Below are 12,742 nucleotides of genomic sequence, written 5' to 3' on the forward strand. Positions count from 1 at the left end.
ACAGTGGTACTAGATGAAATAAAATTGCATACATTTTGTTTTGCCCAGATGAAACTATTATTTTTTTACAACCAACACACTCACATTTATCACCAATCACAGGACTTGTGGTGTTCACTTCTCTATTAAAAGTTCGGTGTACCTCAAATTTTGACCCAGCCGGAAGTTATTTGGTTTTATACTACCTTTAATAACTCGAGGCAACCATTAAAATACATCATGTCTTTGATTGCTCGTAAATTATTATAATTGCATGACACTACATGTAATTTGTCTGACAGGCAGGTCGCCAACTTAGCAGAGACCACGTTGATGAATATATGGCAGTCGTTAGATAAACAATTAACTAATTAATATGTAAAAATAAATGAATTAACTGTATTGTTACCCAGTTGAAATTGTAGCACTGTGACAATATTAGGGTCAGCAGCTACAGTATTACAGTTAGAAGATAACTTTCGTAGCCACTGGTTGGCTAACTTCGAAAAAGGAAGATGTGTGGTTGGTTGTTCGCTAAAACCGGTTTAATTCACAATTTTTTTTTTTTTAAATACATGACGATTTCTGCCCATTGCATAATGAATTGTGAACAATGCGAGCATAGAGATTTGTACATTTCTGGACATATATCATGCGAGGCAAGGGCTAGAAAATATTTTAAATTAAAACATATTGGCATTTTCGCAAGCCAAAGTACCATTACGTATATCTAACATATCAGTAGTTATACGGGAGGATACCTTGGCTTGTGAAGATGACGCATTGGTGACCCAATAATAATGAATTCATAAGTGACAACGGTAAGTGGGTAATGGCTAATTATAATTGAGTTTAAGGGAATCTGGGATTTTTAAGACAAAGTTGTGGAAGCTTTTGATGAATTTAATGTCAAAGATGTTTAATCAGAGAGAGTAAATAGTATTTAGATCGAACGGCATTCAAGGAATCGACCAATGTGTGTTTCTGATTTAAAGAAGTCGTTGGGGTGGGATTGAAGCATGTCGTAGGCCAACTACCGTTGAAAGAGGTCAAACATAAAATTAAAAATTACGAAATGGTCGGATAGTGTTGTAGTTTGTTGACAAATAATTGGTTCAGGTAGGGCGTGAGGTATATTTTAACATCGATCATCAGCATGGTAAATGGTATAACTGCTTGTTTCTCTCCTTGTCTTTCTCCCACTCAAGTTCAAGATATTTTATTGCGTTTTCTGCATACAATATTAGTGGCTGTATATTAAACATGTTTCTGGTCGTTCTAACATTTGTAATAGGTTAAATTTCATTTTATTTCCTAAAATAGGGTTTTTTTTCCTACGTACGAAATTATTTGAAGACAAAATCCAGTTTGGGCTTCTTACACATATTAAGACGACCAGAAACATATTGAATACACAGACACTGATATTCTAAACAAGAAAATATATTTAATATGTAAGATTACTCATAGAAATATTTTATTAGTCGGAAACATCTTACAATGCAGCAAACTCAGGAATGTCCCTTTAAGTTTTTACAACTTATTAGCATTATAAAAAAACACTGAAAAACATCAATATATACAATAGTGCAAAACAATGGAGAGTGACTCATATATAAGAAGCATTATATATGTAAATATAATTAATTTGCTTGTACAAGTAATTATTCTCTAAACCTGTTCGCCTAAGAATTTGTCAAGATTATGTATCTCCTTATTGTTTTCAGTTGTCAAGAGTTGTATTAGTTTGAAGACACTGGTGTGGTTGAAATAGTATTTTTAAATAAATTTCTTTCTTAATATTTCAAATCGTGGACACAAAACGATAAAATGAAACTCACCCTCAATATCATTAATGTGATATAATGTACATATCCTCTGTGTCCTCTCGGTAGTTCAGATTACTTTTGTAATGGGTTAGGTTTGATGCAAGGTGAAGTTTTGTCACCGATTTTGTTTTCTTTGTATATCAATGATTTTGAATTACGTTTTATCCAAGGGAACTGTATACCATATGAGTGTCAGTCACTTAGTTTATATTTATTAATGTATGCAGATGATCTTGTAATTTTTTCAGAATCAGTTGATGATTTGCAGTTACAATTAGACACTTTGCAAGATTATTCTAGAAAATGGGATCTACATGTAAATAATGCAAAGACAAATATTGTTGTTTTTAGAAATGCAGGTAAACTTAGAGAGAATGAAAAATGGTTCTACGATGATAATTGTATTGAAATTGTGAATAACTTTACATACCTGGGTATTGTATTAAACTATAATAACAAATTTAATATTGCTGAAAAAATATTGTCTGAGCAAGGTAGAAAAGTTATTTTTGCATTGAACCGAAATGTTAAAGCTCTGTATCTCAATCCAGCAACTATGCTATCATTGTTTTATTGTTATATTGGTAGTATTTTGTATTATGCATCAGAAGTATGGGGTTCACACAAGGGAGCTAATATTGAGCGTATTCATATGGAATTTTGTAAAAAAGTTTTGGGTGTTAAAAAATCTCCATGTAACGTAATGATTTATGCGGAACTTGGTGGTTATCCATTAAGATACCAGCGGATTATATATTTAAATACTGGTGTAAGCTGTTAGTGACATCTAATTGTATATTGAAGAATTGTTATGAATTTTTATATGACAGAGTAGAAAATTATAAAGAACAAAACTAGGTATTATACCACATTAAAAAGGAATTTATTAATTTGGGTTTGTGCGATATATGGTTTAATCAAGTACTATATCCTGGATGTTTATCTGTAATCAAACAAAGAAATCTTGATCAAGCTATGCAATATATTAGGAGTGAAATTGATATTTCGCCAAAATGTATTATGTACAAATATTTTACAGATACATTCAATCTGCAATTTTATTTACGGAAACCACTTCCAGTACTTTATAGAAAATATGTGTCAAAATTTAGAATGTTATTTCATATGTTAGCAATTGAAACTAGCAGATATAGTAATACACAGCGACATGATAGATTATGTTTTCACTGTTTAAATGTTATGGAAAATGAGTTTCATTTTATCTTAAAATGCCCCTTATATACGGATTTGAGAAGAAAATACATTAAACCTTACTACTGGAAAAAGCCATCATTTTTTAAGCTACTGCAATTATATAATGTACAAAATTCTAAAACTTTATGTAATTTTGGAAAATATTTATATAAAGCAGTTAAATTAAGAAAAGAAGTTTTTTTAAGGCATTTTCCGTATGTGTGTAGTTTATTTGTTTCATGTGACATGTATGTTTTCTTGTTTATTGAATTTTGTTCTCCTGTTGTTATGTATTTTTGTTTATATATGAACAGATGAGCTGTAAAGCTTAATGTGAATAAAGAACTTGAACTTGTATCGGCTAGCTTCAATATTTAATCTATGTGAACACATTCTCATTTTAGTTAGTTCTTTTAAATTACGTAAATCAATTGGTTTTGTTTATAATTTATATCCTTTTAATAAATGCTGATAGAGCAATCCCTTTGGCGATGCCGTTATTGTACTGTAGCACTTTTGCTTAAATACATCACATATTCTTTCTTTAATTATATGATAATAACTAATATGGATATCGGTCGATTGCCATATATAACTTAGTCCAAGCGTATCTAATTCTTGTTTAATATTCATCAACCAAGTATCTCCAAACTGATACATTTCTTCATATATAGATTTTAAAATGCAGTTACTGGTGCTACCAAGTTTTAGCCAATATTTAAACATTCGCATTTTTCTTATAATGGCAAGCGGAAATCGTCCCAATTCGCTATAAACAAAATAATTACAAGTTCTTTTGTGTACACCCAATACTCTCTTACAGAATAGTACACATGTATATGCACTTTTTCAATTTCGTAAGCTGAGTGAACTCCCCAGATTTCAGATCCGTAACTGAGAACACTATTTACATAAGTATAAAAAAAAGAGTGTCCAAAAAAATCTCATTATAAATATTTGTGATCCAATATTGGGCTTTACGTCCTTATTCAGCAAGTCGTTTTTGCGCACGATTAAATTTTCCATTATAAAAGAGTAATAATCCAATATAATTCAATTCGTCTACCTCTCCCACCCTCATCGCCTGTTTTCATAAATATTAAATAGTGATAAAGAAATACAAGTCGACGAGGTATCAAAGCGTGTTTTATTCAATATTGTACACAATACAAAAAACAAAAAATCAGATACATTGAAAATAGATTTAGTAGTAAAGGTAGAATAAAGTAAAATTAACAAGAGTACTGCTAACACAATATATGTCCCCTACTTGGCCCAAAATTTTGTCGTATCTTATAAGGTCATTAATCATAACTGTTAAAAATTGGTAAATCGCCACGAAAGTCAAACAAGCTACAGACAAAATTTCAGCTCAATATTTCCGTATCTCCTAAGTTCAAGGACCGTTACTCTGACACAATTAGGTAAGTCGCCATGAAAGTCAAACAGTTCATGATAAAGATATACACAGAATCTCAGCTCAGTAGTTTGAGGCATTGAGAAAGAGGTCTGGAAAACTATATGTGGGACAGACAGACAGACAGACAGACGGACAGACAGCGATACAGACGGAGACGAACCTATAGCCCCTCTGGAAGGACCGGTGGGAAACTAATAAGCTCAGTAAACACAATTTTAGTCGAGAATGTCGGAATGTTTTGATTCTGTTGACTGGACCCGAAGTGCAATAGGTAACAGGATCGGTCGTCCTCGATGCACTAGTACATCAAAGGCCGTGGTATGTACTGCCCTGTCTACAAACGTTCCCTTACTGCTAATTCGATAGGGGTAGCCTAGGTGGCCTGAGAGGGATTCTTGTAGTGTTCGCCAACTCCATAAAAAGGCTGGCGACCTCGCCATGTTTCTCTGACTTCCTAATCATTTTCAAGAAGTGGTATTTGCCCATTAGTCCAGTCAATATAAGGTTTGACCTAGAACAAATTGCAACAGAAATTATTTTTATTGCAACTGTACCCTGAACCCTCCCTGAACAATAAAAATGTTCTTTATACTAGTTTGCATAATTTAAAAATGGCCGCCATGACTCATATATTCAAACGAAATGGCAAACTATTCTTAAGATTTAGTGGACAAATACATGGAAATATCAGTGCTACGACTTAATGTATTCTATAAAATTCATTCAGAGATATATGGATGAAAAGTAAAATTCAAGATGGATGCCTTTATTAAAAACGGCTACCAATATTCTCCAAAATTTGTAAATATATTTAGATATAATTATATGAACAATGAACTTTTTAGTGTTACTAATATTGTCAAAGAAATGTATCAAGGCCTTATATAAAAACGTCTAAAATTAAAGTTCGAATTCCCTCCGCCTGTTACCGGCCCCAGTCGGACTGCTGGTGCTCCCTTGCACCTGCCAGTGCAGACGATTCCACATCCCTTTTCCTGTCCTGGACGGAGGAGCCGGCCGAGGCCGGCAACTGTGCCCAGGACAGGCGTGCGCTACAACAGCTTGCACTGAATGTACACGTTAAACACTCTGACCTGACCTGACCTAAGTTCGAATTAAGCGTCCGGGTAACTAGGGATAAGCTCCCAGAGCCATGTGTCTTAAGGTGAGGCAATGTCTATGAGTTGTTATGGAGCGATAGCAAAATATACAAGGTGGTAGAAAAAAAACCAGAAGTGTGATTGGTGTGGGGGCATGGCCCTCATGTTCCCTACCTACGCCTCTGGTGACCGGCATCAACAATCTGAACGACAAAACGGTTATCGTGATCAAAATCATATCTCTACACAAGGCAGAGTCGAAAGGGAATAGACAAGGTTGTGATTGTTGTCAATCCCCGTGGACACCACCACAAACCGGCGCGGGACGTAGCCCAGTGGTAAAGCGCTCGCTTAATGCGCGGTCGGTCTAGGATTGATCCCTGTTGGTGGGCCCATCGGGCTATTTTTTATTCCAACCAGTGCAGCACGACTGGTATATTAAAGGACGTGGCGTGTGCTATCCTGTTTGTGGGATAGTGCATATAAAAGATCCCTTGCCACTAATGGAAAAGAGTAGCCCATGAAGTGGCGACACCGGGTTTCCTCCCTCAATATCTGTGTGGTCCGACACCATATAACTGTAAATAAAATGTGTTGAGTGCGTCGGTAAATAAAACATGTTCGTCCTTTCTTCCTCCATAACCCAGAAGAACGGCCGAATAACGGTGCCTAGCAGGCAAAACACCCTTAGATATATTATCAAGTAAAGAATGAAGATGCTTCTCACTAATGGTTTTGGTCACATATGGTATAATCAAAATGTAGAAAACTGCAATGCATTTGTATCACTATTCAAACGGAGAATGACTGGTCAATGACTGGTCAAATGTCTGTTATACAAATTCGTTGTTAATAATTATTGCTTATAAACTTACCTTCAGAAACCTATTGCCCCGAAATACAAACATATGTTGAGTAAATATAGATTATCTTCCCATAATCTCTTTATAGAAACGGGCAGATACCATAATATTGACAGGAATAATATAATTTGTAGTCTGTGCAATATGAATGTAGTAGAAGACGAATATCACTTTGTTCTAGTGTGTCCTTTCTACAGTAACATAAGAGATAAATATATTAAACTTTTGTATTATAATAAACCATCAACATTTAAATTAACGCAACTGCTGTCCAGCGATAATTCAAAACAGCTACCACGCATAAAACAGACAACATTGATACATGACATATGTTATTATATTGTATATTATTGCTATGCATGCATTACCCATTTACTATAGAATTTTTTCGATTGTAACCCGATGCTACATACCATTCCCCGCAATGTGTACATTATATTATTTTATATATAAATATGTATGTATGCCTACAAAATGTATATTTTTGGGCAAAAAATTAAATGTGTTTATTTGCAAAGGTGAACACGGTCGATCATTCCATTCGTGCCAGATACATATCGCATACAACCGCTAAATATGTGTTTGATAGTTATGTTGACATTTTAAAATATCATTTAGAATGTTCTTTCACCCAAAACGTGTATAACAATATAGACGAAGAAAAGCAAGTGTAACGATATCATAGTGGGCATCGCGTTAGAACACCACCAAGGTGGTTCGATCCTGCGACGCAAACACCTCAAGCGAGCGCGCAACCGACTGAGCTAAATCCCGCCCAGGAAAATAGAACACATCACTTATGCAACACTGATATTGGTAAGGAGTTTGATTATATATACTTTCTAATTGTACATCTCTATCTGAAAAAAATAAGGATACCAAGTGTAATTCATTATTAGCAAAAGTCACTTTATATTTGGTAAAAAAAAGTTGAAATTTGTTTGTTTAACGACACCACTAGAGCACATTGATCGGCTATTGAATGTCAAACATTTGGTAATTTTGACATATAGTCTTAGAGAGGAAACCCGTTACATTTTTCCACTAGTAGCATGGGATCTTTTATATGCACCATCCCACAGACAGAATATCACATACCACGGTCTTTGATATACCCGGGAGGGAGAGAGAGAGAAGAGCGAGAGAGAGAGATCACAAATATACCAGTGATCAAAATATATTTTTGTGAAAGAAGAACCGGGATATCATCATGTGGGCTGAGAAGAAGGAAATACACTGACTGTAAGATAAGTACGACGTACAACATTCATTCATTTCAACTTATTTTCGGGCTTATATCCAATTAAGGTTCAATCACACTGTCCTGGGCACACACCTAAGCTATCTGGGCTGTCTGTCTAGGACAGTGGGTTAGTTGTTAGTGGTTAGTAAGAAAAAAAGATGGTGTATGGTATTACACCTACCCACTGAGTCGCTCTGGGTGGAAGCCGGTACCGGGCTGCGAATCCAGTACCTACCAACCTTATGTCCGATGCCTTAACCACGACATCACCGAGGCCGGTAGTCAACATTAATTTATCGCCAAAACTAGGACATAGCTAAATATACACACACAAACACATTTACATAACCAGATACACATACAGGCACGCACGAACACAAACATACATACATGCATCCACCCATCCATCCGAGGCAGGACGTAATCCAGTGGTAAATAGCTCGCCTGATGCGCGGTCTGTCTTGGATCGATCCCCGCCGGTGGACCCATTGGGCTATGTATCGTTCCAGCCAATGCGCCACGAGTGGTATATCAAAGACCGTGGTATGTGCTATCCAGTCTGTGGGGTGGTACATACAAAAAATGCATTGCTACTAATGGACAAATGTTGCGGGTTTCCTCTCTAAAGCTCTAACCGGTGATTAAGAAAGTAATCAATGTGTTCTAGTGGTGTCGTTAAACAAAACAAACATTAAACCATCCATCGATCCTCCAATACGTACGTACGTACCTACCCACCTACCTGCCTACATCTATACATACATACATACATCCATACATGCATACATCTATACATAGAAAGTAGATACACGCACACACACACATACATGTACATACCAATAATCTACATATTTACACAGCATATTTCATACTATTTCCCATGATATTCCATTTACGAATCACTGGTTGGAATAGGAAAACTCAATAGCTTCACCAAGAGGATCAACCCTTCACTGTACTCCATTTCAAACGAACGGATTACAACCGAGAGAAAATCCCATTAGTTTGGGCACGCACAGTTTTAAAGTGTCCATGTCTTTAAATGGCTTAACCAGAGCTCCACGACTGGTATATCAAAGGATTTTCTGGTATATCAAAGGATTTTTGTATGTGCCATCCTTTTTGTGGGACAGTGCATATAAAAAACCCTTTGCTGCTAATGGAAAAATGTGACAGGTTTCCTCTCAAGACTACGTGACGCAATTACCAATTGTTTGACATCCAATAGACGATTATATATTTATTAACTAATTAATGTTCTCTAGAGATGTCGTGAAGCAAAAAGCAATTTGAACGATTAAACAAATGTAACAAAGTATATGACATCCCTTGGCCCAAGGACATTTTAGGCCGAGCTAAGCCCAAGATGTCCGAATTAGTGCTCGGCCTAAAATTGTCCCACTTGGGACATCTTGGGCAGTAGGGACATTTTGGGCTTCAAGAAAGCATATACCACGGACTAGAGTATTAAAGTCTTTAAAACTTTTAAAAGCATTGTACCTGTATTGGTAAGAGGCACCTGTAACCACCTGCCGCAGGTACGACTAATAATGATTATTCTAAGCGATAAGGCAATGAAATCCTACTTGGACAGGCATGTTCGTCAGAGCCATCAGTACAGTCCTCCTCCCCGTCACACACCCAACCTGGCGGGATGCACGGTCCGTTTAAACAGCGGAAGCCGGATCTGGGACATTTGACTGTAGACAAAATGGGAAGTGTATAGTTTTGACTATACCAAATAAAATCCCATAGGCGACCATGTTAACGTTTGTTTTTAAAAACACTATATGCAATATATCAACCAAACTATGACCCATAAATATCAGTACTACAACCCCTACCTGAAAGTATTATCTAAAGCAAATGATACCTTTCATGGCTGATTTTCGGTATAACCAGATATTTTTACAACACCCCTAGTTTCGCACAAAATTTGAGTAGTTTTTTTTACAGGCACCCATACATGTTCGAAGCACAAGGCTACTTGACACAGTGGTACTAGATGAAATAAAATTGTATACAATTTTAGCCCAGATGAAACTTCTTCTTTTTTTTTGACAACCAACACACTCACATTTATAACCAATTACAGGACTTATGGAGTTAACTTCTCTATCAAAAGTTTGGTGCACCTCGAACTTTGATCCAGCCGGAAAGTATTTGGTTTAATGCTATCTATACAATGGGGAAAAACAATATTTGTTAATGACACCTCTGGTCATTTTAAACTACAGTTATTTGGTTTTTAATATATGTATGTGGCTATCTCGAGACTTGCATGAGGTGTGTGTGTGTGTGTGGGGGGGGGGGGGGGGGGGGGGGGGGGGGGGGGTCCGGTACCATTAGACAGGCTAATACTGCCAGCAGCAAGGGAATGTTTTATATGGACCTTTTTTTACAGAAAAGTCATTACATACCACGTCATTTCATGTACCAGCACTGGTTGAAGCGTGAAAAAAATTCACTGAGGGCTATCGATCAAGCTGTTGTAGCGCACGCCTGTCATGGGCGCAGGTGTTCACTTACGCCAGCTCTTTCGTCCAGAACAACAAAAGGGTTGCCAATGCAGGCGGTCCCCTCTCGCACCCACCCACCCCAACCCTTTGACAGGCGTGCGCTACAACAGCTTCTCTGAATGTACACGTTAGGCCCTATGACCATGGTCATTGATGCCAGACCGACAGCGCTTCAAGTAAACTTACAGTCTGGACACGTGTCCTCGTCTGACCAATCCCCGCAGTCGTTCACTCCGTCACATCTCCGATCATCTGAGACACACCTACGGACAGAGCGACACATGGACGACCTGATCCCGCATTCTGCTGTAATTTATATCACAGTGAAGAAACTAATAATTAGTCAATCAGGTATAATTTTTTTCTTTCTTGGATTTCTTCGGGTTTTTTCTTATTGTACAAACCTGTATCTGATTACGTAATCATTGCGATTGTCTTAGTTGTGTTCACTTGTGTTATTTCTGTAAAAAAAAGTTGAAATCTTGTTTGTCGACACCACTAGAGCACATTGATCGGCTATTGAATGTCAAACATTTGGTAATTTTGACATATAGTCTTAGAGAGGAAACATTTTTCCATGGGATCTTTTATATGCACCATCCCACAGACAGAATATCACATACCACGGTCTTTGATATACCCGGGAGGGAGGGAGGGGGGGGGGGGGGGGATCGAGAGAGAGAGAAGAGCGAGAGAGAGAGAGATCACAAATATACCAGTGATCAAAATATATTTTTGTGAAAGAAGAACCGGGATATCATCATGTGGGCTGAGAAGAAGGAAATACACTGACTGTAAGATAAGTACGACGTACAACATTCATTCAACTTATTTTCGGGCTTATATCCAATTAAGGTTCAAGCACGCTGTCCTGGGCACACACACCTAAGCTATCTGGGCTGTCTGTCTATGACAGTGGGTTAGTTGTTAGTGGTTAGTAAGAAAAAAAAGATGGTGTATGGTATTGCACCTACCCACTGAGTCGCTCTGGGTGGAAGCCGGTACCGGGCTGCGAATCCAGTACCTACCAGCCTTGTGTCCGATGGCTTAACCACGACACCACCGAGGCCGGTAGTCAACATTAATTTATCGCCAAAACTAGGACATAGCTAAATATACACACACAAACACATTTACATAACCAGATACACATACAGGCACGCACGAACACAAACATACATACATGCATGCATCCACCCATCATCCGAGGCAGGACGTAGTCCAGGGGTAAATAGCTCGCCTGATGCGCGGTCTGTCTAGGATCGATCCACGTCAGTGGACACATTGGGTTATTTATCGTTCCAGCCAATGCGCCACGAGTGGTATATCAAAGACCGTGGTATGTGCTATCCAGTCTGTGGGGTGGTACATACAAAAAATCCTTTGCTACTAATGGACAAATGTTGCGGGTTTCCTCTCTAAAACTCTAACCGGTGATTAAGAAATTAATCAATGTGTTCTAGTGGTGTCGTTAAACAAAATAAATATTAAACCATCCATCGATCCTCCAATACATACGTACGTACCTACCCACCTACCTGCCACATCTATACATACATACATACGTTTGGGCACACGTATTTTTAAAATGTCCACGTTTTTAAATGCCTTAACCAGAGGTCCACGACTCGTATATCAAAGGATTTACTATGTGCCGTCCTTATTGTGGGAAAGTGCATATAAAAAACCCTTTTCTGCTAATGGAAAAATGTGACAGGTTTCCTCTCAAGACTACGTGTCGGAATTACCAATTGTTTGACATCTAGTAGACGATTATATATTTATTAACTAATTAATGTTCTCTAGAGGTGTCGTGAAACAAAAAGCAATTTGAACGATTAAACAAATGTAACAAAGTATATGGCATCCCTTGGCCCAAGATGTCCGAATTAGTACTCGGCCTAAAATTGTCCACTCGGGACATCTTGGGCAGTAGGGACATTTTGGGCTTCAAGAAAGCATATACCACGGACTAGAGTATTAAAGTCTTTAAAACTTTTAAAAGCATTGTACCTGTATTGGTAAGAGGCACCTGTAACCACCTGCCGCAGGTACGACTAATAATGATTATTCTAAGCGATAAGGTAAAGAAATCCTACTTGGACAGGCATGTTCGTCAGCGCCATCAGTACAGTCCTCCTTCCCGTCACACACCCAACCTGGCTACCATATTTTAACACCATGTACAAATAAGAAATATAAGCTCAAATGCACTTTTAAAAACTCGTGTGTTCACTATCAACGGAGATCGTCAAACGTATACGCTCGATTTGTCGACTGTGCCGCCATTGCTTGGCAAAGCACACACGACAGTCTGTTGTCAGTTTCAGTTAACACGTGCTTTTGCTGATTTCAAATTGTAGGGGTCGTCTGTCTCACAAAATGAAATGAGAAATCTTGCGGTGTACGAAGAAGTTCGGTTGAGGATAGGGAACTAGGGTGTGTCATTAAAACTGGTTTGATCTTGACTATGTATTATCGACAATCGTACCTTCCTATTTCAGAATTAATATTTTATAAAGTGTTAGTAGAACTTTCAAATTTTAGTTTGTATGAAATATTGATCATGTATATACTGTGCTAAAATACACTAAA

General features: G+C 37.4%; 1 protein-coding gene across 1 annotated transcript in view; it reads right to left on the bottom strand.

Moving 5' to 3' along the window:
- Window positions 1–9,167: 9,167 nt before the first annotated feature.
- The window catches only part of LOC121368795 (sortilin-related receptor-like), a 117,485-nt gene continuing 113,910 nt past the window's right edge, over window positions 9,168–12,742 (bottom strand). The window contains exons 13-14 of the mRNA XM_041493543.1: window positions 10,334–10,453; window positions 9,168–9,328 (exon numbers count right to left, since the gene is read on the bottom strand). Of these exons, the coding sequence (XP_041349477.1) occupies window positions 9,183–9,328; window positions 10,334–10,453 (266 nt within the window). The 3' untranslated portion in view covers window positions 9,168–9,182. The remainder of the gene's footprint in view (window positions 9,329–10,333; window positions 10,454–12,742) is intronic.

Source organism: Gigantopelta aegis, chromosome 3 (genome assembly GCF_016097555.1).
Source record: "Gigantopelta aegis isolate Gae_Host chromosome 3, Gae_host_genome, whole genome shotgun sequence".
Taxonomy (NCBI): Eukaryota; Metazoa; Mollusca; class Gastropoda; order Neomphalida; family Peltospiridae; genus Gigantopelta; species Gigantopelta aegis.